General features: G+C 39.3%; 1 protein-coding gene across 1 annotated transcript; it reads right to left on the bottom strand.

Annotated features, from left to right (window-relative positions):
• Positions 1–5091: 5091 nt before the first annotated feature.
• Positions 5092–8898, bottom strand: LOC146547768 (uncharacterized; the record flags this gene model as incomplete). The annotated part of the gene is made up of 5 exons (XM_085265746.1): positions 5092–6241; positions 6868–6957; positions 7381–7536; positions 7637–7712; positions 8798–8898. Coding segments are annotated over 5 exons (711 nt in total), but the record flags the coding sequence as incomplete, so codon positions are not given.
• Between the last annotated feature and the right edge of the window lie 17174 nt (positions 8899–26072).

A 26072-nucleotide genomic window follows, 5' to 3' on the forward strand; every position in this document is an offset into this window, starting at 1 on the left:
ACATCAGTCTGGTGTCACACCCACACATTCTCATGTCATGGAGAAGATGAAAATGCCATGAGCAAGTGACTGATACTTGCCCAGATCCTCGCAATGGCTTCACGCAGGAAGAGAAGACACCGCACACAGCTGCATGAATAATTTCAGCGGGTGCCAGGGTCTTGTTTTTCACAGAAGATAAAATGAAGAACAACAAGTACTACTTCCGCTTTTTTTCTCCCCTATGATTTATTCAGAGTTGCACAACATTTCAACTCTCAGTCAACCCTGATGGATACTATACAGAAAAGACAGCAGTTCAAACATAGCGGAGGATTTAATTAATGATAGGAACAATGTGACTTTTTTTCTTTCAAGGAAGTGAAGAAATTCATGCCATCTTTTGACTACATGTGCACCACCATAAACACACAACCTTTAAAAGGGTAGATTAAGAAAAAATAATCCTGTAATACATTACAAAGACACACTAGTGACACTGGGCCGATGGAAGCGCCTCTGCCAGGTGACTGATACCTGCCCAGATTTTGTTAATGCCACCATTCCCATGACAAATGATCCCAGCAGACAGCTGTAATGTGACTTCATCTTCTGCTAGTGTCATTACACACAGCCAGTCACAAATCAAGGCCTTTCCTAGCACTGATGAGCAGAAAAAAATAGTTCCTGATGAAAGACTTACTCATACAGGTAATCATAAATCACAAATCTCAAGAGAAATGGAGCAGAAATCTGCTTCAAGTGGCTTGCTGTGAGGCAGCTGTATAGACTTTTTTTTTTAAATGAAAAATTTATTTATATAATGATAAGAATAAGTCATTATGTTCTAACATCTTTTAAAGTCTTTGTCCAAATGATGATTCTTGGTACTTGATTTGATAATCAGGTTCATATTTTATGCACCAGTGAAATTCCCAGAAGACCTTGCACATTCTCCTTATTAATGTAATAAGAAATGATGGTTATCTTTAATCTTCAGAGATGTTTGAAGTAGGGAAAGAAGCCCTTGTACACTATATTCATCTATATTTATTTCTTCTTAGACTTCTTTGAAAAAGTGTGTCTTCTTTTCATTAAATTTTTAACATGTTTAATAATATGTAAGCCAACATTAGAAAGAAGTCATAACCTATCCTCATGATGCCAATTCATAATTAAAAAATTGAAAGTTATGTTGTTTCAAGCTTTACCTTTAAAATATAGTTGATTGTTCTTTAGTATAATTATTGCATATTTACCTAAATTTATTCTTTTCGCTTTTCTCAAACTATTTATAGATTTATTTTCTATTTACAAATATTTTATATCCAGTATTTTGTTTGCGGAGTTTAGAAGCTGTTTTATTCATTCTTTCAAAGGATTTAGCAAATAGAACTGTGTAATAAATGTACTCTCCAAACTATCCGTAAAAAGGTTGCACATTCTAAAGTGATAAGTATGTTTACATGGTACATGTCACATTGAGTTGCACTCAAATATCAGCCTCCAAATACAAAAAGTGAAGTGCTAATAGCAGCTGTTGTAATGGCCACGAGGCTGGCTCCAAAATCAAGTCAAACGCTAGTCAAAGTCAAACCCCATGTCCAACATTCTTATGTTAAGAAGCAGGTTTATGGGTTAGAATTGTAAAATTTGTTATAAAGGGGAAACTATCCATTGTAAACCAAGACCAGGTTGAAAAGCTAGGGTCATGGCCACAGGTGTTCTGACATGTACAGCAGGGCTAGTCTTCTATACTGTGTCTGTGTCATGCTGTTTTAGTTTGTTTTGTAGTTCTATATTGTCCACAAGGCTTAAGTGAATCCTCGTTCCTTTCTATGTTCCCAGGAAAATGTAAAATAGGTACAGTGAGCCCATGAAATGTGCAAAAATAAATACAAGCTTGAAAGTCAATATTTGTGTAGCAGCACGAGTTGGGAATAAAGTAAATACTCTTCACAGTTTAAAAGACAACGCCACCCTGGGAATTTCACCCAGAGAATACTGGAAGTAACACTAATCACCAAGAAGGCAGTTAGGTTTGTTATACTCAGTACAGAGACGAGGTTCAATTATAAAACAAGTTGACAATTTATTAATTATTTAAAACAGCATATAAAAGCACCATCATAAATATCAATGTACAAATATGCTTAAAAGGGTATTCAGAGCCGAGGCTTACCAGTGGAGGGGCAGGGATGCCACGCACAAACTCAAAAAAGGAAAACTCACCAAGACACAAGTGCAGCACACTATCACACACTCACACTAATAAACCAAAAAAGGCAGGTGCGTACACTCAAAAGATCCCACCACCAAGGCACCCTAGTCTCCTCCACGTCGGCACTCCGCATCTGAATAAAAGAAACAAAGAAAATTTTAATAGATTACAACAGAACTAATATGCGGCGCTGGGGGATAACCCAACTGCAGGACCACACTGGTGATCTGCAGCTAGAAAAAGGGCCTCCCACCAGTAGCGTAACGGAATCGCCGTATTGCTCCAACTTGCCGTCTGCCCGACTACAAGTTAATCTTCCAGTCAATCAATATGCACGCCAGCTGACTCGCGTAGCATGCATATGGCCGTTGTCCACGCCGACGTCCACTTTAAAGGCTGGCAGCAGCAGGAAAAGTAACCTCGCAACAGGAACAGACGGTAAAAGCAAAGCAGCAGCACTTCAGTTAACGTAGCGTTCTGTAAAACTAAGGCCCACACTTCTGAGTAAACAGTGTCATGAATCATGAATGGAGTGGCTCATAGCAGACTTCTACAGCTACGACCAGCCGCGATGGAGGCTTCAGAAGGATAACCCGCAAATGATCTCTGCAACACCAAGGGAAGTCAGGTGACCAAAAAGGAGATCACAGGTAAGCGATCCAGGAATGCTCAAATGGCCACTATTTATACCAGCACCCCCCTAATGTGCCAGGCCGAAAGTGGGTTGAATTGAGAAATAACATTCACCCTGCCACATTTGGTATGGCCAACTTTATTCTAGAGCATGGCCTAAACTCTCTTAGACAACTTTTCCTGTAGTTTCTTGAAGTAGTCTTCAAGAATAGTGATGGATCAAAATCTGAGTACATTTCTGTGTTCATAATTCCATCAGCTTTGAGAAGATCTCCAACACCAGCGGCTGAAATGCAGGCACAAACAATGGACAGGTTTTTAAAGATGGCTGTAGATACTCGTTGCACTCTAACTAACAAAACTGTCACCAAGACTGGAGAACAAACTTCCTTGGCAGGTGTTACTTCCATTTTGGCAAGTAAAATTTGAGAATCTTTTTCGATATTCTCTGTCCACTTTACACACACATCCCAAAAAATAAAAAAAGAAACAGATGATAACATTTAAAGTGTGTATCAAATAAAACAATGGCTACATCCATCTATGATCTAAGGTTACAGTGCTCTGTCCATTTCCTTCTATCCTTAACCACATGTGAAGCCTTCACCTAACTTCAGTTTTCTCTGTTAGGCCGCACTTTATCTCCATTTGAAGCTCGGGATCCAACAATTTAATTTGCTTATGCCTTATTCCAGTGAACCAACTGACACCCTTGCTTTTGATCTTTCTGTACAATTCCAAGGCTCTGAACATGTTAGACTAGACTCCTCAGCAGCCTTCAGCTTGGGGTTTTCAGTGCTATATTTCAGTATTCCACATTTCTGTGAAGCAAGTTTACTTTGATGTCTTGCCATCCTAAGGTTGTTCCAAAGAATGTCTTCCCATTTATTGAAACTGGTTGTAAGTAATTGTACAAGGCGGGCATTCCCACATAAGTGGTATGAGACTAACTAAAGCTACTAATCTCTGAAGATTTGACAGAATCTGAATTGGATTTTTTTTTTTTGGATTTTTTTTAGCTATTCAACTGACATAAAATACAGAATTCCTTTGGAAATTGTGCATTTAAATTTTTCACCAAGGTTTATATAGTAAAACGAGTGGTGGACATAGTGACTGATAAGTTCTGAACTGATCATGCATTGTCTTCAATTGCCCAAATCAACTACTGAGGATGCAGCAGCACTGGTTAGCAGACAGCATCATTGCAATCCTAGCTTTTCTTTACTTGCTCCCTGGACTTTTTTAGAATTGATTTTAAGATTTTACTGATCACTTTTAAAGCACATCTGGTTCTGGCCTCAAGCTATAGAGCACAAATGTTGACCCATATGAGCCAGTTTGCAGCCTTAGATCCTCATGTGCGGCCCTTCTGGCTGTTCCAAAGTTGAGGCTTAAATCTAAAGGTGACTGTGCTTTTGCCATCAGGGCCCCTCAGCTTTGGAGGGATCTGCGTGTGGAGATAAGGCTGGTAGAATCAGTGGCTTCCTTTTAAATAGTAATGCCCCGTTATACCAACTTGCTTTTAAGAGTTCATTCATTCATTTCATTCATTTATTTGTTCATTTTCAGGCACAACAAATACCTATATTGAACATAAAATGCACAAAACAAAAAACAAAAATTGCCTGAAAAAGGAGTGGGACGAAGAAAACTTATTAAATCCCACCCCTATACTCACTCATCAACAAAAAAAACAAACTTCCCGCAGCTACGCCCATCATTGCATACAGACCCATCAACAGCCCCGGGCACATACAAGCATCTAAACGGCAGCTCGCAAACAACAATTAGAGCCTTCATAACTGAATACAGAATATATAAATTATAAATTGCATTACCACAGGTAACAGGCAGTAATAACTACAAGTAACAAACACACATACATATACACTCTAAAAAAAGATCTGCTGGCTTAACGTAAAAAAATTAAGGTAACAATTTGCATGGATCTTTTTAAGTTACTTCAGCTTAGCCACTATAGCGTAAATGCCACAAGAGTTCTTTAGTTAGGCAAACTCTATTCCTTACGTACAAACAACATGATTTGCTTTGTCCTCTACAAGCTTAATTAAGTTGAACCAACTTAATTTTAATTGTTTAAAAATTACTCCATTTAGTTATTAAAACTTATTTTTTTACTTTTATTCTACTCAGAAATATCCATGCAAATTGTTACCTTAATTTTTTTGAGTACTAATAACTTACAATAACTTATAACTTACAATTATACAATAAATTACGCATTGAAATTCCAGTTTTATGATCAAACTGTTTATTAGAACACCAGTCCACCATTCCAGACTCATTGACATTTCAATAGCAGACAAAATTGTTGCCTCCATAAAATAAATGACATAAAACACCCCTGTAAATCTGTCTCAAAAAGACTGAACATTTTGACAGTCATGCTCTGATTCAAGTTTGTTTGTGTTAAAGTGATAGTTTAGGTTTTTTTAAGTATGAAGTACATTGTGAGTGTATTACACACAGTAGACAGCAGTCAGCACATTCCTGCCACCGACACGCACGATAGGCTCAGTTTGTTTGTGTGACTTTGGTAAATCTGAACTAACCCGAACTAACACCAAAGTCACCAAATAACACAATTACACTTACTGATCAAGGCAGCAGGAGACCAGCAACTCCTGTGTGCTGTCAGGTAAAATTGCTGTTTTTGTCCATGGACGCTGGTGGGCCAGAGCGATTGAAACAACAAGCAGTAGAACTTCTCTTTCCTCACAGAAAAGGCTGTCTGATAGCAAAATAAAGCAGTAAACATATTCTTGATATAATGTACATTTAAACTGACATCAGTTTTATTAGGATGGAGGCTCATCTTGCATGCCGGTGGCCCCGTCTGCTTCTCCGTAGGTGGAGCTTACTGACTGCCATCTACTGTGTGTAATACACTCACTATACATATGTACCTCATACAGCCTCACTTCAAAAGACCCGAGCTATCCTTTTAAAGTGCATTATTTTGAACTAGGTGTACTTAATGCTCAACGCTCAACTTTACACCTACTGCCTACTGTACAGTATGTAACACAACACATTGCAAACAACAGTGGAACATTTCCCATTTAATTTGAGGATAGCCTCACTCTTCACATTTTTTTAGTACAACAGTTTACTTTTTAGTGACATTACCTTAGGACTGGCTTTCAGATCATCCAGCTCGAGGAATATCTTTTGAAACACTTCAAAAGTGTTTTTCAGTTCTTTTGGGTAGCTGAGGTTGAGTGCATATATCAGCCCCATTAGCAAGGCACAGGCTCTGGGTACATCCAGGTCTGCTAGGACTTCTGTTCCTTCAAGTATGATCCTTGCGTTGGCTGGATCAGACGTTGTGGCACCTCTGGTTACAATCTTCATCACTTCATTGGTAATATCCCCGCCACCATCCTGGTAGGTCAGAATCAATATAAATGTTTTAAGTAATCATACTTATACATGAGAGTAACACAAAATAGGGCTGCAACTAACAATTTTCTCGATTATCTGATTAGTTGTTTGGTCCAGAAAATGTCAGAAAATGGTGAAAAATGTCAATGTTTCTCAGAGCCCAATATGATGACCTCAAATGTCAAACATATTCAGTTTGCTGTCATAGAGGAGTAAAGAAACCAGAAACCATTCACATTTATGAAGCTGAAACCAGAGAATTTGGACTTCTTTTTCTAAAATAATTACTCAAACCGATCAATCAATTATCAAAATAGTTGCCGATTAATTAAGATAAGATAAGATAAGATAACCTTTATTAGTCCCACACGTGGGAAATTTGTTTTGTCACAGCAGGAGTGGACAGTGCAAAAGTTATGAGGCAAAAATTAGAATACAATAAGAATAAATACAGTACACAACTGTACAGAATAGAATAAAATACTATATACAGTAGAATAAAATAAATATACAATAAGATAAAAATAGAATACAAATACTATATACAACTGAGTAAAAATTTAGAAATCAATTAATAATAGATTAGATCGTAGCTCTAATACAAAGTATAGTCATGTCTGATTTACCTGCTCTTTGAAGAGATCCTCCTCCTTTTCCCTGAGATACACCACTAAGCCACGGATAGCGACCTCTCGCCTTCTCTCCACAGAATCATCCTGTGAATAAGAAAAAGAATGTCGAACTGCTCTTCGAGGAGGATGGGTTTTTGATAATTACATCAAAAAAAAAAAAAAAAGATTGACTTTATATGGCCTGAACTGTACCAATTATAGATTTCCAGTGATAATCAAAATAATGAATTGATCATTTCAAAGAGCCATTTCTCTGAAATGATCAATTCATGAACTTGAAAAATCCAGGTAACAAATAGAAAAACTGCAAAATCTTGCAAATTACTCTGCCAATCATGATCCACATCACCTATAATTTGTTTTATTATTAAGTATTTATAGTTTTAATTGATATTTGTGCCTCAAGCTCTAAACAATAATTTGACATAGTTGAGTTGTAAACAGCTACCTTTTAAGACTCAATATCACCTATTGGAAAAAAAAAAACTACATTTCATTCATTCATACCTCTAGCAGCATGTTCTGGATGCGCCGAATGCGCATTTTTGCAGCCCCTCCTCTTGAGGACAGCAAGGACATTATTTTCTGAGAGTACTGGTCCAGCTTTGCCATGAATGTTGTTTCCAGGTTAACAGTGGTGATCCTTCTGAATTCTTGGTTTATCTGTATAAAAAAAAAGGCACAAATAGGCACAACATGTTAATGTATACAATTTACTTTAAAAGAATACATACTGCAAATTATCTTATGGAAAAATATTTACCTGAACTGCATCAAAAAGAGCAGGCCATCTTTCTTTCAGGTCATTGATTTTTGGTGCTTGATTGACAACTTCCTGCCTGCGAATGGAGAATGTCTTTCTTGGTATTTCAAATTTGCAAATTTTACAGATCCACTTCATTTTAAAAACAAACAGTTTAAATTACTTTAACTTGGGTGATTCAGAAGGCTGTAGTACAAACAACTTGTGCTACATCAGCATTACAGTAAATTTTAATTCATTGTTTTTGAATATTCAAGATGAAAAACAAGAAAAATGCTTGTAAACTACTGCAAAGAAATGGGCAAATTACACGCAATCAATATTCACGCTTTTTTAACTATAGTCTTTAGTCTAATCATTATCTCACAGGAAATCCTTATGACATTAAAAGTTAAAACTATGTATATTATTTTTAGTGTTGAGTTTCTCCTAAAAGTTGCTTTATGTTTCCAAATCAAAGATATTTTTTCTTAAGTGATACAACTGCGCTTATGTATCTGCAGTTAACACCCAAAAGAGCAATATTATATTTTATGTGCTAATGCACATTCAATGTAATGTCATTAAAACAACTAGTTTATGAATGTTACTTAAGATCTTTCTTGTGGCGTTTCTACAACATGGCGTTCGCTTCCTCGCCCGCGTTTTTTGACTGAACTTTGACACAGGCTGTTCTTCAGCTAGGGCTCAATTAACAAACTTCAATCTCACATAAAAATAACTCTAGGACTTAAACATCAAAATGCATCGATGTTAAACCGAATGTATACTCAGTAACCTACATTTGTTTAGTCATGAATGTAAAACGGCCCAGCCTTTTGCTGGTCAAACCTTCATCAACGCTGCAACGATTTCAAAGTAGAAAGAAGAAAAACGTGTATTACCCTGTCTTTGCAGAGTTAAAAACTACGGCTACAGAAGCTCAGTGTCAATTAACACCATTTGGCTGCCACCTTAAAACAAAACTTAACAAAGACTAATGTTACGGTCGAATTACTTCACAAGTTAGCCAGAAGTGTAATGTTACTAGCTTATCACCACCACTCGCCGAGGAAGAGTTTAGTGTTGTGTAAAAATAGATTTCTTGCAGTGCGTGTTGATAGAGTTAAAGTTAGAGTTATTAGCTGCTGTGAATAAAACAAGGCAAAAAATTGTACTCACCACAAAGCTTTAACGTTTGATAATGTTCCGTACAAAATGCCGCTTCTCTGCTTTCTCTCTTTGCCTCCGTTTCTTTCGATCAGTGGTCTGAGAGCACAACATGTCCGGGCAAGTCAGCCTTGTACTCAGCTTTTAAAGGACGCTTACGAGATTTTTAAGTTGTATTAACTGAATACACTTTCATGTTAAGTTAACACAGAAATGTCTGTTCAAAATCGATATATTACTGAGCTAAGACTGTTTTCTTTATTTTCATTTCGACCAACTCATTAAATTAAGTTATCAACTGATTACAATGTGTACATGCAACAAACTTAATTTTTTATGCAGAAAAAGCTATTGATTTTAAGCTTTACTTACTAAACCCATGAATCGTTTTTTAGAGTGTACATACATATATATCTACACACACATGTACATATATGTACATACATACGCACACTTTTTTTTTTTTTTTTTTTGGAATCCATACCAGCAATGGTAAGAGAACAGACATTACAGAGCACACTAAAAGCATCATTGAGTATACTGTGACCAGACCAACTGTTTGTAGAGAAATTTAAATCTATGAATATTTTTGCATTGTTTCAATTGTAAACTCAGACTGTTCCAGATTTTCACACCACATACAGACACACAAAAACCTTTACGGGTTGTTCGAGTTCTGGGTAATTTGAATTCTCCAAAGCCTCTCACATTATAAACCTTTTCTCGAATTTCAAATCTAGTTTGTAAATTTGCCGGTAAAAGTTTAGTAAAAGCTTTATACAAAATTATGGATGTATTGTAATTAACCAGATCCTGGAATTTAAGTAACTTTGCCTGAAGAAAGAATTTGTGAGTATGATCTAGATAACCAGCCTTGTGAATAATACGCAGTGCTCGTTTCTGTACTGTGACTAATGGATTAGTTGTATTTTTATATGTGTTTCCCCACACTTCCACACAATATGTAAGATATGGAAGAACCAGAGTACAGTACAGAGTACGAAGTGCATCTTTATCAAGGAATTGTTTCACTTTGTTCAAAACTGCGAGGCTTCTGGAAATTTTGGTTTTTATGTGTCTGACGTGGGGTTTCCATGAAATTTTATTATCAATTACGACTCCCAAAAATTTGTTTTCACTCACATTATCAATTGGTACACCTTCAATGATAATTGGTAATTCTACATTATATTTTAAATTACCAAAAAACATTGCTTTAGTTTTATTTATATTTAATGATAATTTATTTATGTCCATCCATTTTTTTTATTAATTTTAGCTCCCTGTTTACGGTCATTACAAGATCAGTATAATCATCGCTACTGAAAAATATGTTGGTGTCATCTGCGAACAGTATGAGTTTAAGTACTTGAGAAACATCAAAAATATCATTTATGTATACATTGAAAAGTTTTGGTCCCAACACTGACCCTTGGGGAACACCACATGTAATACCAAGTTTCTCTGAGTGGTAGTGCCCTATGCTAACATATTGTTCCCGACCCGTTAGGTAACTTTTTAACCAGTTACCAGCTTTCCCTCGAATACCATATCTTTCCAATTTATCCAATAATATTGAGTGATTGATTGTGTCGAAGGCCTTTTTGAGATCAACAAAAATACCAACTGCATATTTATTTTTATCCAGTGTATCAGTAATTTCTTCTACTGCCTCAATTATCGCCATTGAAGTGGTTCTTTGCGTTCTGAAACCATACTGACCAACATTTATTATTTGATGTTTTTCAAGGAATTTTTCTAATCTTGAATTAAAAAGTTTTTCTAGAATTTTTGAGAATTGAGGCAGTAGAGAAATAGGCCTATAATTGGTAAAACTGTGTTTGTCATTACTTTTATATAGTGGTATTACTTTCGCAATTTTCATTTTTTTTGGAAAACAACCGGACTGAAATGATAAATTACAGATATATGTTAAGGGACTAGCAATATTCAGAATAACCTGTTTAACTACAGACATATTTATGTCATGATAATCCATTGAAGACTTACTTTTACATTTTAATGTGATATTTATTACTTCTTGCTCATTTGTAGCTGAGAGGAACAGTGAAAAGGGATTTGATTTTATATTACTGATATTTTCATTTTTATGACACGGGATGTCTGCTGCTAGTTCAGGGCCAACATTTATGAAGAATTTATTGAACCCATCGACAATATTACTCATGTTGTGATTTTCACCATTTGCATCAGTAAAATATTCAGGATATGATGTTCCAGAAGATCCTTGTTTAATTAAGTTGTTTAACACATCCCAAGTTCCTTTTATATTGTTTTTATTTTCATATAATCTTCTTCTATAATAAAGTTGTTTGCTCGTTTTTATAATATCAGTCAATTTATTTCTATATGCTTTATATCTTTGTTCCACTTCTTTTGTTTTTACTTTGATGAACTGTTTATACAGATTGTTTTTCTTTTTGCAAGCATTAATAATTCCTTTTGTGAGCCAAGGACTTATCTTTTTTTTCTTTTTTTTCGTTATATTTTGTCTTTCCACACTATGTCGGTATTTCTGTAGATATAAGGGAACAGTAGTAGAATGATGAATGTGGTAATGATAAGGATTGTTGCTCCTTTTATGGCAACATCCCTTCTTCACATTTACACGTGTTCCAGGAGATTGACAAAACATTTCCAAATTTGTTCGGTCTACCATCACAGCCATTTCTGAATCCAGAAATCCATTTTTCAATGGTGTGTCAATGTTTTGCAATCTACAGGGAGTGCAGAATTATTAGGCAAGTTGTATTTTTGAGGAATAATTTTATTATTGAACAACAACCATGTTCTCAATGAACCCAAAAAACTCATTAATATCAAAGCTGAATGTTTTTGGAAGTAGTTTTTAGTTTGTTTTTAGTTTTAGCTATTTTAGGGGGATATCTGTGTGCGCAGGTGACTATTACTGTGCATAATTATTAGGCAACTTAACAAAAAACAAATATATACCCATTTCAATTATTTATTTTTACCAGTGAAACCAATATAACATCTTCACATTCACAAATATACATTTCTGACATTCAAAAACAAAACAGCATGGCTGGCAAGAAAGGGTATAAAAGAAGAAAAACTAATGACATGGCCACCTTGTTCACCTGATCTGAACCCCATTGAGAACCTGTGGTCCATCATCAAATGTGAGATTTACAAGGAGGGAAAACAGTACACCTCTCTGAACAGTGTCTGGGAGGCTGTGGTTGCTGCTGCACGCAATGTTGATGGTGAACAGATCAAAACACTGACAGAATCCATGGATGGCAGGCTTTTGAGTGTCCTTGCAAAGAAAGGTGGCTATATTGGTCGCTGATTTTGTCACGGTTCGGCATGGCAAACCGTGGGGGGTGTGGGGAAGGAGGACCCAGGCGCGGTGCTCTATGTACAAGCAGTGCATTTATTTACAGTGGATTGGAACAAAACAACAATAAATCCCCGTGCTTTCCCTGACTCCAGTGTCGTGTCTATTGGGAGACAAGAAGATAAAGGTTTGTAAAGTAGGGCGAATGGTTTTATTACACGTTACAGGACTAGACAATGCACGCTTAATGTAATGATAAGCTCCCTTCAATGTTCCTGTTAATGACCTCACATTTAAATGAAAATAAATCAATAAGCAATCATATTTATCCTAATAAGACATATTTATTCATACCACTGACTGATGACTGTCATCAATCATCTTAACCTTTACTACAGTAAGGCTAGTGTCAAAAAATCAAAAATGGAAATGCAGACATTCAAATGTGTCGGCCAGTATTGATTGAACCTCAGTCTACAGTCATGGTATGTTTGAGACTGACTTTAAAAAAAACAATCAACTGATTTCTAGAAATACCAAGAAGCAGGCAAAAGCTTATAAATGTGATACTAGACAAGAAAATGAAGCTTAAAATGTGCCTTTTTTAAAAGATGACTCATCTCGAAGGAGAATCTGAAACTAAATAAAAAAACTTTTAATAAGTTTTACCTGACCTTCTTATTGTTAAAAGTAACAAATTTTCCTCTCTACCAAAATCTCACACAGGCTCAAAGCTTAAAGAGGAAATTTCATGACGGGAGGCGATTTATTCATGGCAACAGTTTTCAATATACTGCTTTTGTTTGAGACTGGTAACAATTACAATTTAGACTTTCACACTCGGTGAGCCAAGGGGGAAAAGGGAATGAGACCACATGGAGTGGTGGATGCTGCAGGGATGTCTGACACATGACAAATAGATGGCGAGAACAAACAAGGTTGTTTGGTATAAGCAATGGTAAAGATATATGAGGAGGGGTTCCTGCCTTGCTGGTTGGAAGGCCACTGCTGGAAATTTGGATTGAAAGTATCAAGGAGGCAGAGGGCAACTTAGGAGAATTTAGGAAGGTCGGTCACCTGGCGAGAGAAGTTTCAGGGGAAACACGTAGGAAGCCAAAGGTCACGCCTCCCTCTTGTAATGAGTAGCAGAGCCTAGAGCCTGGAGAGAAAAATCTATAGTCTGTGTTGTGGACTGAGAAACCTCTAAGACCAAGCTGTGTGGTTGACTGCAACCATCACAGGCAGGTGGTTGTTTAGGATATTGCTGAGACTCTGGAAGGTTAGTATTTTTTTATGTCACCCAGAAATGTTTCTATTGATATTTTAGTGACTTTATTGTTGCTTTGTATACTGTATTTACATCTATTTGTGCATATTTCAATTAATTTCTACATTCTCCTACTTAAATTTTTCTAGCAAAGTAAAAAGTAATGACTGGAATAAGATTTTCATTAGTTTATTTGAAAATACAGGAATAACAATGGCGAGACGTGAGCATGTGGCGAGGGAATCTCTGATGAGGAGACACTGGAAAGATTGGTTAGAATTTGAGTGGGTCAATACGGAAGTGGAGTGAGAGGCTCGGGAGGCAGGAATTGCCAAGTGAGCGTCCAGGTGAGGAGTAGGTGAGTTGGTTCCAACCTGGTTTCCAGTGATCCAGAGAAGTCAGCAGCAGGTAAGAGCAGTCAGCAATGTTCCCTCTAAGCTGCGCACGTGCACAATTGCACACTGCTGGCACGGTCTCTGTGCACAGAAAAACTGTGTTGCGCACAAAAAAAAAATCTAACCTGAATTGAAATTAAAATGAATACTTTAACAATTCTGTTTCGCAGTGTTAGTCAGTGAGTGACTGGCTGCTCCCGTATGGGATTAGAACAATGCCACCTTATCCCATAGTCCAGCCAATAATGCGATTCACATTCGTATATATGCAGCTAATCAACGTCGTTGACAGGCTATGACAGCATCCTTATGTGCCGACACCGGTGTTTTAGCTAGCAAAGCGGCGTGGCTGATGTGGAGTGAAGCCACGTTAATGACAACGTGTACAACCATTGGAGATGTGAGCAGGACAGACGGAACAATTGACGGAAAAAGTGTGGACTTTATACCAGTTTTTAAATTGTGTTGATAGGCTACGTAAAACCAGAGTTATGATAAAAAATATATGCAATGTTTGGTTTTCTTCCCGAATACTATCTTTGTTTATATTTACTGCGGGAAGAAACGGTAAAAATTGAATTTAATGAGGAAAATGCTTGAAAGCACTCTCCACCTGTGAGCAAAAACAAAACCAAAAACCCCACCATTTCCTATTGGTTGAAAAATGTACCATGTCGACCAATCCAGGGCTCTAAACTAACTTTTTGCCATGGGCGTACCGGTACGCCTAACTTTAAAAAGTTAGGCGTACTGGCACAAAAGTTAGGCGCACACAAATTTTATAATAATTTATATAATATAATGTGTTTTTCTGGATACACTATGCTTTTTCAGCATTTAAAGATTGATGACACCGTGTCAGAGCACTGGCTATGAATGTCAGAAGGATCAGGCCTTAACTTAAAAGAAAAGTTAGCAATAGTTCTTTTCCTATTACAGCTACATCCATGTCTGTCGTGCCTAGGCTGCTCACTAGGGCTGGGTATCATCACTGATTTCTATAATCCATTCGATTCCGGTTTTCAAAGTCCCAATTCAATTCAACTTAGCCTCGGACAGTCAGAAATATTACAATTCTGATCATTTATCAGTACTGACTTCATCAGAATTGTGAACATCACAGCAGATGCCTTTGTTTGAAAGTAACTGAGAATAAAACACAGAAAAACATGAAGGAGACTTTCCTGGTCTGGCTTTTTATAAGATAAGATAAGATAAGATGACCTTTATTAGTCCCACACGTGGGAAATTTGTTTTGTCACAGCAGGAAGTGGACAGTGCAAAAGTTATGATGCAAAAATTAGAATACAATAAGAATAAATACAGTACACAGCTGTACAGAATAGAATAAAATAATATACTATATACAGTAGAATAAAATAGAATAAAAATATACAATAAGATAAAAATAGAATACGAATGCTATATACAACTGAGTAAAAATACAACGATGCCAGAAAAGATTATTGCACTTAGTGTTATTGCACATGTGTGGATGTGTGTGTTTGTTCAGTTAAAGTCTTTATTATGGAGTCTGACAGCAGTGGGGAGGAAAGACCTGCGAAATCTCTCCGTCCCACACCGTGGGTGCCGCAGTCTCCCACTGAAGGAGCTGCTCAGTGCTGTCACAGTCTGCTGCATGGGGTGGGAGACGTTGTCCAACAGGGATGACAGCTTAGCCGCCATTCTCCTGTCACTCACCACCTCCACTGGGTCCAGAGGGCATCCTAGAACAGAGCTGGCCCTGTTCAGTCTCTTCCTGTCCCCAGCAGAGATGCTGCCGCCCCAGCAGACCACACCATAAAAGATAGCAGAAGCCACCACAGAGTCATAGAAGGTCTTCAGGAGTGGGCCCTCCACCCCAAACGACCTGAGTCTCCGCAGCAGGTACAACCTGCTCTGCCCTTTCCTGTAGAGGGCGTCTGAGTTATGAGTCCAGTCCAGTCTGTTGTTCAGATGAACACCAAGGTACCTGTAGCTGTCCACAGCCTCAATGTCCATACCCTGGATGTTCAGTGGTTGCAGTGGAGAATGCTTGTGCCTGCGGAAGTCTACCACCAGCTCCTTGGTTTTACTGGCATTGATCTGGAGGTAGTTCAGCTGGCACCAGTCCACAAAGTCTTGAGTCAGTCCTCTGTACTCCTTGTCGTCCCCATCAGTGATGAGGCCGACTATTGCAGAGTCATCAGAGAACTTCTGCAGGAAGCACTGGGTGGAATTGTTGGAGAAGTCTGCAGTGTAGATGGTGAAGAGGAACGGAGCCAGAACCGTTCCCTGTGGGGCCCCCGTACTGGAGACGACCCTGTCCGACACACAGCCCTGAGTCCTCACATACTGTGGTCGGTCGGTGAGGTAGTCCAAAATCCAGGTAGTGAGGTGATGGTCCACTCCAGAGTTCTCCAGCTTGTCCTTCAGAACCGAGGGAAGAATAGTGTTGAAGGCACTGGAGAAATCAAAGAACATTATAGCACATAACCTTAAAAATATTCTACAATGTTCTGCATATAAAGTTTAAATTTCTTCAGTATTGAACAACAGAAAAAATAAGCTTTCTTGTCCGAAGTCATTTAAGTGAAAAAAAGAAAAAGAAAAGAAAAAGACAGCAGCCACAGCGCTGTAAACAACTGTAGACTGGTGGGTAATAAGCGAATGAATAATACAGAAAACAGAGATTGGAGACGGAAACTGTTCTTGAAGTACAGAGAGAGATAGAGAGAGAGCTAGCTGTGCATGAAGTGTAATTTTAATAGTCGTGGAAGCAAAACAGCAAAATTCATGACGACATTGGCCAAATGTGAAGCTCAGTTTGCTGCTTCTTTTGCTGCTGGCTCGGTGGATTTTGGTTGGAGAGAGACAAAACCGGCAGCTCAGAATCAGCGCAAAAAGACGTAAACACAGCGCGGACCCGACGCATAACTTTTTTGAAGAAGTAACTGTATAATTAATTGCCCAACATTGGTCTTTATATACTGTATTTTGCAGACAGAGAGTTACAGGACTCTCTCAGAGACCACAGACTCATACTCATAATACAAGTCAGAGCTTTATATTTAAAAAAAAAAAAGAAAGTTGTGTTTTTGAAATTGGAGTTCAAGTTATTTTTACTGCTAATAGTGTGAACATACTACACAAAGTCATGAACAAGATGTTATGTTTTTCAATTTTCATTGTAAATGGGCTAAAGCAGTTAATTAAAAGTAGTCTAACATAAATGTAAATGCTGTAATTTGATTATTTTAATAAACCATGTAACTTGGATGGATTCGATGTTGGCGTGACCACAGTGCACACGTCTAATGTTGCTCACAGTCGACCAAGGGGCCGCTCAGGGAGTTTGTGTGTTCGCTCAGACACATGAAAATTTAGAGGGAACATTGGCAGTGAGTAGTTTTGAGTCCGGAGTAACGAATTGCCAAAAGAGCTGATGATTTTTGACATGGAGACCAGCGTCCAGAGAGAAGAGTTACAGGTGAGTAGCTTGGAGACTTGGCATATGAGAAGAGAACAAGATAAGCCTGACTAATGGCTTTAAACAGTTTAAAACTAAAATCCAAAGTTCTGCTTTCTTTTGATTTGATCAGACCAAGCATGAGTCACCACTAGCAATCACACGTTTTTGCTTTTTCAGAATTGCTTCTCTTGCTGGTTTACATCGCCGCCTCTCTTCCATTGAAAAAATTTCTGTTTTGAATTAATTTAGGTGAGTGCTGCATTATTACAGGGTCATACAGAACTTTTGAGCCTCAAGGCCTTTAGTTTGTACAAGCTGTCATAAAGAAAAGAGAAAAATATTAAACTTTGGACTTTTTAGTTTTCTTGATGATACATTTTGTTTTACACACATACACATAAATGGGTAATTTTTTTCTTGAAGCAAAAACAAACCTCAGAACTAAAAACAAAGCACACCATATCAATGTAGCCATCAGTTTACCCTCATGCATACAGCCCTGCATATAGATGTGATTGATCAGTCAACAGAAACAATAATATACTGTGTGACTATCTTTACTTCCCAGTGGTTCCCATACAATAGATATTTCCATCAGCAGACAGTTTGACTTCTTACAGCAGGGAAAGCACAAGTGGAATTGGTGATGGCAGAGTTCCATTAAGTTTCCCAATAATTCATTACAGTTTACATGCATGCACTAGAAGCAGGCTTTCCTAAGTGGGATACAGCTTTCAATAACATGCCTATATTTTTCCTTCTGTGACAAGCCAGTATGTCTAATGTCAACCTGTGAGAAAACATTGCCAAAATGATACACCCATTGCCCTGATCCTCATCTTCATTTTGCAGTTTTCACCATAACTCCTATAAAACACAGGAATCAACAAATTATTGAATTACTATATGTTGTCTATGAATACAGGACATTGTAAGTGAAAATACATGCTTTCATACCACTGCACTTTGACTAACTTGAATTTATCCCTGGATTTCTGGGCTAATTTAATCAGCTGGTCATTACCTTTTTAAAATGCACCTTTATTTATAAATATATATTGAAAGTGGAAAGAGAAATCAAGATTTTAGTGCAAACTATTTTTGTTGTTTAGCTTTCTAACACACATTTAGCACTTACATACTGACACACTTGACTCTTTTTAGACATTTGACAGCAGTAAAAATAACCTGCATCATTCGTTTAGCCTGAAATTTGATGACTTTACGAAAAGTTACCAAAAATACATGAAAATGAAAATATTTAAACATTTTACAATTTTCTACAGGCGATCCACATTTTGTACATAATATAGATGTGCCAAACAGCCTCTAAGGATTTTAGATTACCACAGAGGGCCAAATCACAGATCAATGAAACACTTTCCATGTTAAACTTTAACACTGTCCTGGTAAAAAATACACAAAACATGTTTCAAGTTTAAAGGGGGCTCAAGGGAGCCCTTGACGCTGTCACTAGAACTGTCTGCAGACCCGCAGGTCTTTGAAACGGAAATGGTAAACAAGCATAAGATTGCACATGTGCTATATGTTAAAATTAAAGGCACCTGAGCTGCCATTTCAGTGAACATGGGAAACACATGTGCTAGGCCCACACATGAAGGTTTCCTACCATTGACAAGTACAAATTATTTTGCAATTACAATTTTAAGTTTTGTGTTCTCAGTGTTAATAAATGCTTGCTTTATATCGATAATTATAGATGCTGGTTATGAGGATTTTAAAAAAAATATGGTACAGCAGTGAGGACATGGTTTAATGGTTAGATAATAAATTTAAAAAAAGAAGTACATGAGGGTTGAATAGCAGTCAAAGAAAGGATTATGTTACATTTAGTTTGAAATGTACATGTCAAGATGATGTCTGGATCAGTGTGGAAGTGACTGTCCTCTGCAGGCTTTGTGTTGTTTTTTTCATGGTGAACCTGGCATCAGTTTCAGTCACACTCATTAGAAAATTAAGCTCCCCTCAACACTTTCTTGTTAAAAGAAAGTATTAGAATAAGAGAACCCTTGTAAATTCTCATAATTATGTCTAAAATATTCCACTTGAATGAAATACAGTTCAGACTTTGGCACACTGGAAATCAACTGATTTGGAGTAGTATAATTTGTATGCAAATAAATTAACTGAAAGGTGCATTTGGGGCTTAGAGGTGTCCTCTGTCTTATACTTTGAAGGCACTCCCTACATTTATAGAAGTTTTCACAACAGTATATTCAAAAGGCAACAAGTGAGCCAGAAGATGGAAAGGTATATGGAGCAATATCACACGGGGATAATAAAAGCTCAAAGACTTGGTTTGGTTTTCAAAATTATATTATAAAAACTGATATATCACACATGAATTCCTCAAAACACAGTCGGGGCTTCAGTATGAAATTCTTCCTTAAGCTGTCAATTTTGGCATAAACCTATACCAGAACAAATAATATCTACACAGAGAAGAAATGGTAAACTAAGGCTATTCAACCCAGCACTATACTACTTTGGATCCCATACTATTTCCACAAGACTAGTATTTCATGGGGCACTCTAGTATTCTGCAGTGATTGCTGAGCTGTCTGGGATCTTAATCTTGTGCAAATATGCCACACATGGTAAAAAAAATTCCCCACAAATTACCTGCCATATTTTGCCAATCACATAGGCCCTGTGATAATTAGTCCCATGCAAAGCAGCATCTCTGTGGTCTCAGGATTTTTGTTTCTTTTTGCAAAGTTTTTCTTTTGTGTGCGTGTGTTCTGTGCACCCTTTGTCTACACAGATTCTAAATCAGATCCATAAAGGCTACATTGGCACACTGGAAGTCCTGACAAAGCCCTGACTAATTTGCACCCGACATGGAGAAAGGTAGTTTAAATCTCCTTCCCCCTTGGAGGGTATGGAGAAAGCATTTGTCTTTAAATATTCTCATAGTAATTGTGTGCCACCCATCGATCTGTAGCTGGTGACCACAGGTGTCAGTAAATCTTTTATCACCCATCATTTTCTGGAGCCAGAAGTGAGAACATTTGGACCACAAGGTGGACTGCTACTGCTAGGAACCTATAAACTATATAACCATAAACTGTATGGGTGCAGTGCACCTTTCTGTACTTCACAGAAGATGAAGTACTGAAAGTACATTCCAGTTCAGTAGCTAGAATTAGGGAAGTGATGCCTAGCAGACAGCTCCTGGCTTCAGCTGTCCATTGCCTTGTGACTGCAGTAGTTATTAGTAGTTATTTTGTTAAGAGTGGAAGCCATCTGCATTATCAAGACTACGTAAATATATGTATTATTTTAATCCCTCTAAGACAGGAATGTCAAACATAAGGCCTGGGAGCCAGAATTGCCCTGCCAAGACTCCAATCCAACCCGCTGCATTTTAACTGCATTTTCATAGGTTTTCCTACTGATAAACCATGCGTTTCAACATAGAAGTCTGTGCCACAGAAGCAACTTCAGGTTTGGACAATTGCACATTCATTTTGTGAATTTGTAGGGTCTTTACCTTACAATATAAAGCGCCTTGAGGCAACTGTAGTTGATATATAAATACAATTGTGTTGAATTGAACTTCATTTTCAGGCCTGGAGGTTCCCACTTGGTGAATTTGAGTAAGACACAGGCTTTGATCGTCCCATGCGAATGTGCATGGGGGTAATGACAATGCTAATTCTGCAAATAGATCATAAGCGACCACTCAGAGAGCAGTTTGTTAGTATGTCTGGACTAAAACAACCCTCCTGTTACCTGCCACCTCCATCATAGTTACTCGAGGGCTGCAGCTCAAGTTGGCCCACTTCTGATTTTTCTCCCCATCAAGTGCAATTCAGATCTGATGGTTTCTAATGAGTGTGAAGACGAAAAAGCTGCATGGTGTTGCATTTTATTTCCCCCAGTCCTCATCTGTACTGTGTGGATATGCAGTTTTAAAAAAAGAGATCCCAGGGCCTCTGACCTACATGCAAGTTGTATTCAAACATTGGCCAGAATTCATCAGTGTTTCCATGACGATAGGGTGGAAAATCTTACTGTACTGTACATCATTCATGTGAGACGACTGTCACATTTTCAGTGCCCGCAGCAGCTTGGCTTAATTCCCAGAACTAGGTCTCTCTGCACAGAGGTGGAAGTAAAGGAAGCAGTTAAGACGAGCGCTATTGTCTCTGCACTGTCTTTCATACCGGCACCACCGGCTTTAATGGTGTAATTTTAAAACTGCATAAAAGTTTTACCCAGTTTTAGTGGAATAATTTTCACTTTAGGGTTTATATCAGTAGCATACAAAGGGGTGTGTGTGTTGATCTTTACTCCTTTCGATAGACTTCCGGTTTGGTGAAGCATGTGAAGGCAGTACCGTCTCAGCTCCTCGCAGCGACAATTTTAAAAGTTTATATTCTTCAGAAAATTGAACCTAACCAAGACTGAAACAGCTTACATTTGAAACCCAAACATATTTAATGAATGCCAAGGAAGAAAAAGGCGACTATTATGACAGATAATGAAGATGACGTGGCCACCTCTCCGACAGTGGATAGCACGCCGCTGACTAGCATAGCCAACATGCTATAAGAGCACAGAGCCAGCATCTCAGCCGACTTTAAAACTTCATTTGCAACCCTAGAAGCAAGGCTTGATATGATACAGACAACGATTACAGAACATGGTCAGTGAATGAATTTGCTTGAATCCCACGCTGAACTACAAGAGCAACGACTTCAAGCCCTGGAGGAGAGGTGTGTAGCATTGGCATAAAGTAATACTAAGTTAAAAGCCAAGACTATTTATCCAGAAAGCCGTTGCCGCAGAAACAATATCAGGATAATTGGTCTCCCAGAGTCAATAGAAGGACCTAGACCTACAAACTTCTTTGCTGACCTTCTGGTTGAAGTACTCGGTGAACAAATTCTTCAGTCCCCCCCTGAACTGGATCGAGCCCATAGGAGACTCATTGCTAAACCACAATCTGGTGCTCGACCTAGACCGGTAATAATTCGTCTTCATCGGTATCAGACCAAGGAGCTGATTATTCGAGAGGCTCGCAAGCAACGAGGCAAGCTCCACTATCGCAGGTCACCAGTTCAGATCTTTGAGGACTATAAACCTGAAGTCGCTGAGGAATGAGCTAAATACCGATCGGTGATGGCTGACCTCTACAACTTAGCCCTACGGCCAACACTTCTCTTCCCGGCTCCCTTACAGATTACTCTGGAGAGCTGCGAGAAGAAGAGATTTTCATCACCTGAGGAAGCCACTTCTTTCGTGGGAAAATACCAACAAACCCCAGGACCTGTTTAACAAACTTTAAAACCTTAATGCTGTTTCTCTTAAGGCTAATGCGAGTAATGCCAATTAAGTTTTCTAATAAGAGGAACTGATTCTGTTTCGGTAAGTCTTTAAACGGAGATGGGAGCCTGAAAAGTCTTACCATCTATTGTTATCTTAAGGACAACTGCGATGTTTGTTATTTGGTTCAGTTTAAAGGTCCTTAAGGTCTATTGTGATGTACCAGAATTTTCGACTGATGTAAACCCATCAGCCTAAAGGTGGTGTTATTTTCACTTATTTTAGTTAAGGGCTGTCCCAGTTGATTCAGAAGTAATTTGTACTGAAAGTTAACTTATGACTGTATAAAATGCTGTAATTTATTTTATATTATACTTCATATTCAAGGTTAAAGCTTGGAAAGGTATTATAGAATTAAAATAAAAAGTTATAAAGTAACAGAGGTTAACCTTTGAGATCAATGTGAGTTCAGTTTTGGGTGATTAATTCCCTGTGGGGTATTTTTACTTTAAACTTATACTTTTTCAGTTTTACATCACTATTATATGAAAATTATTATTAAAAAAAAAAAATAAAAATAAAAAAAAAATAAAAAAAAAAATATATATATATATATATATATATATATATATATATATATATATACGCTCCTGCCTAGGGCGTCTGTATCCAGTAAGGGTCCTAAGGCTAGACCCCCTATGCTAAGCAAGCCTACCGCAGACATGAGCGAGACAGATAAATATGAAGGCATGCCGGCTCGGACGTCGCCCGGATCAACAAGGTCCGCGTCAGGTGTTGAGGAACCAGGGCACCCTGACGAAAAGTGGGCTACTGGAACAAGAAGGCATCGGTGGGCAAGAGACGAAAACAGGGCGTTGTTGGAATGCTACTACGCAAGTAACCCCGGCGGAAGGGGCTACATGAATAGGATGAGGGACCTATGGATTCTTCGATACCCAACATCCACAATGACAGCGAAACAACTAGTAGCTCAGTGTTCCAACATTCGAAAGAAGGGACTGCTCTCACAGCTAGAGATTGACGAGGTACAACACAAATGCTACGGCAAGGAGGAGTCAGGACGCCAGGTCAGGGGGGAGATATCATCACCCCCACCCGAGATTGGGTACATAGCCCCAAGTGCGATAGGAGAAGGATCGTTGAGTGCGAGAGGAACTGACCTGAAAAATAGGATCATGGCCAAGCTTGAAACCTGGATCCCCCGTAGCCGGTTACCAAGATTACGTGAAGTACCCTCAGAAGGTCTGCTAGATGATGTTAATGCAGCACTACGGGCAATACCTACAACCACGATTACAGACACTAACAAGCTGATCTACAATACGGCAACAGTGATCAGTGAGATGCTTGGCTACAAGTTGAACAGCGACAAGGGGCAGTACCCTCCATGGAGAAGGAGGCTAGAGGGCAAGATCAAAGTAGCACGGAGGGAGGTTAGCCAACTAACGGAGTTGCAGAAAGGTGCGACAAATAAGGTGCCTAAGAAATACAGCAAGCTGTCCATACCTGAGGCCTTGGAAACTGCCAAGCAAAGACTCACAGCCTTGGCCAGCCGCTTGAGGAGGTACACCAGAGAGATAGAAGGCAGGAGAATAAACCAGCTGTTCTCCACAGAACCAGCAAAGGTGTACTCTCAGTGGCAAGGGATCAATAAGAGAACAGCACCACCAAGGCTGGAGACGGAGCAATACTGGAAGAGCATATGGGAGAAGGATGCAACCCATAACGGCAATGCTCAGTGGCTAGAGGATCTGAGGGCTGACCACAGCGACCTCCCTGAACAGGGTCCAGTAACCATCACAGTGGCAGATATCCAAGAAAGGGTCTCCAGTATGAAGAGTTGGACAGCACCAGGGCCCGACATGGTTCACGCCTACTGGCTGAAGAAGCTGACTGCACTCCACGAGCGTCTGGCAGCACAAATGAACCAGCTGCTAGTTAACGAGAGACACCCGGAATGGCTAACTGAAGGCCGGACGGTCCTGATCCCCAAGGACCCCAAGAAGGGACCGGTCCCCTCCAACTACCGACCAATAACCTGCCTCAGTACTACATGGAAGCTCCTGTCAGGCATCATATCGGCTAAGATGAACAGGCACATGGGTCAATACATGAGCGGGACACAGAAAGGAATTGGCAAGAATACCAGAGGCGCAAAACACCAGCTACTGGTAGACAGAACAATCAGCCGAGACTGCAAGACCAGACTGACCAACCTGTGCACTGCCTGGATTGATTACAAGAAGGCCTATGACTCAATGCCCCACAGCTGGATACTGGAATGCCTAGAATTGTACAAGATCAATGGGACCCTAAGAGCCTTCATCAGGAACTCAATGGGGATGTGGCGTACAACACTAGAGGCCAACTCCAAGCCCATAGCACAAGTCACCATCAAGTGCGGGATCTACCAAGGAGATGCTCTGTCCCCACTGCTGTTCTGCATAGGCCTGAACCCCCTCAGTGAGATCATTAACAAGAATGGCTACGGATACCGACTACGGAACGGAGCAGTTGTCAGCCACCTCCTGTACATGGATGACATCAAGCTGTATGCCAAGAGTGAACGAGACATCGATTCACTGATCCACACTACCAGGCTATACAGCAATGACATTGGAATGTCATTCGGACTGGAGAAGTGTAGTCGGATGGTAACAAAGAGAGGGAAGGTAGTCAGAACTGAGGGGATTGAACTACCAGAAGGCAACATTGCAGACATAGAGGACAGTTACAAGTACTTGGGGATCCCACAGGCGAATGGGAACCATGAAGAGGCCGCTAGAAAAGCTGCAACCACCAAGTACCTGCAGAGGGTCAGGCAAGTTCTGAGGAGTCAGCTGAATGGTAAGAACAAGATCCGGGCCATCAACACGTACGCCCTGCCCGTGATCAGGTACCCTGCTGGGGTAATAGGCTGGCCAAAGGAGGAGATAGAAGCCACTGACATAAAGACAAGAAAGCTCCTTACCATGCATGGAGGGTTTCACCCCAAATCCAGCACCCTGAGGCTGTACGCTAAGCGGAAGGAAGGGGGCCGGGGACTGGTGAGTGTCAGCACCACAGTCCAGGATGAGACAACGAACATCCAAGAATACATTGGGAAGATGGCCCCAACTGACCGAGTGCTCAGTGAATACCTCAGGCAGCAGAAACCCAAGAAAGAGGAGGGAGACGAGGAACCATCATGGAAGGACAGGCCCCTGCACGGTATGTACCACCGGCAGATAGAGGAGGTGGCTGATATCCAGAAATCCTACCAGTGGCTGGACAAAGCTGGACTGAAAGACAGCACAGAGGCACTAATCATGGCAGCACAAGAACAAGCTCTGAGCACAAGATCCATAGAGGCTGGGGTCTATCACACCAGGCAAGACCCCAGGTGCAGGCTGTGTAAAGATGCCCCAGAGACAATCCAGCACATAACAGCAGGGTGCAAGATGCTAGCAGGCAAGGCATACATGGAACGCCATAACCAAGTGGCCGGCATAGTGTACAGGAACATCTGTGCCGAGTATAACCTGGAAGTCCCGAGGTCA

This window comes from Mchenga conophoros, linkage group LG23 (assembly GCF_057382185.1).
Source record: "Mchenga conophoros isolate Kocher_MC1m ecotype Shallow Benthic linkage group LG23, M_conophoros_male_GT1.1, whole genome shotgun sequence".
In the NCBI taxonomy this organism is placed as follows: Eukaryota; Metazoa; Chordata; class Actinopteri; order Cichliformes; family Cichlidae; genus Mchenga; species Mchenga conophoros.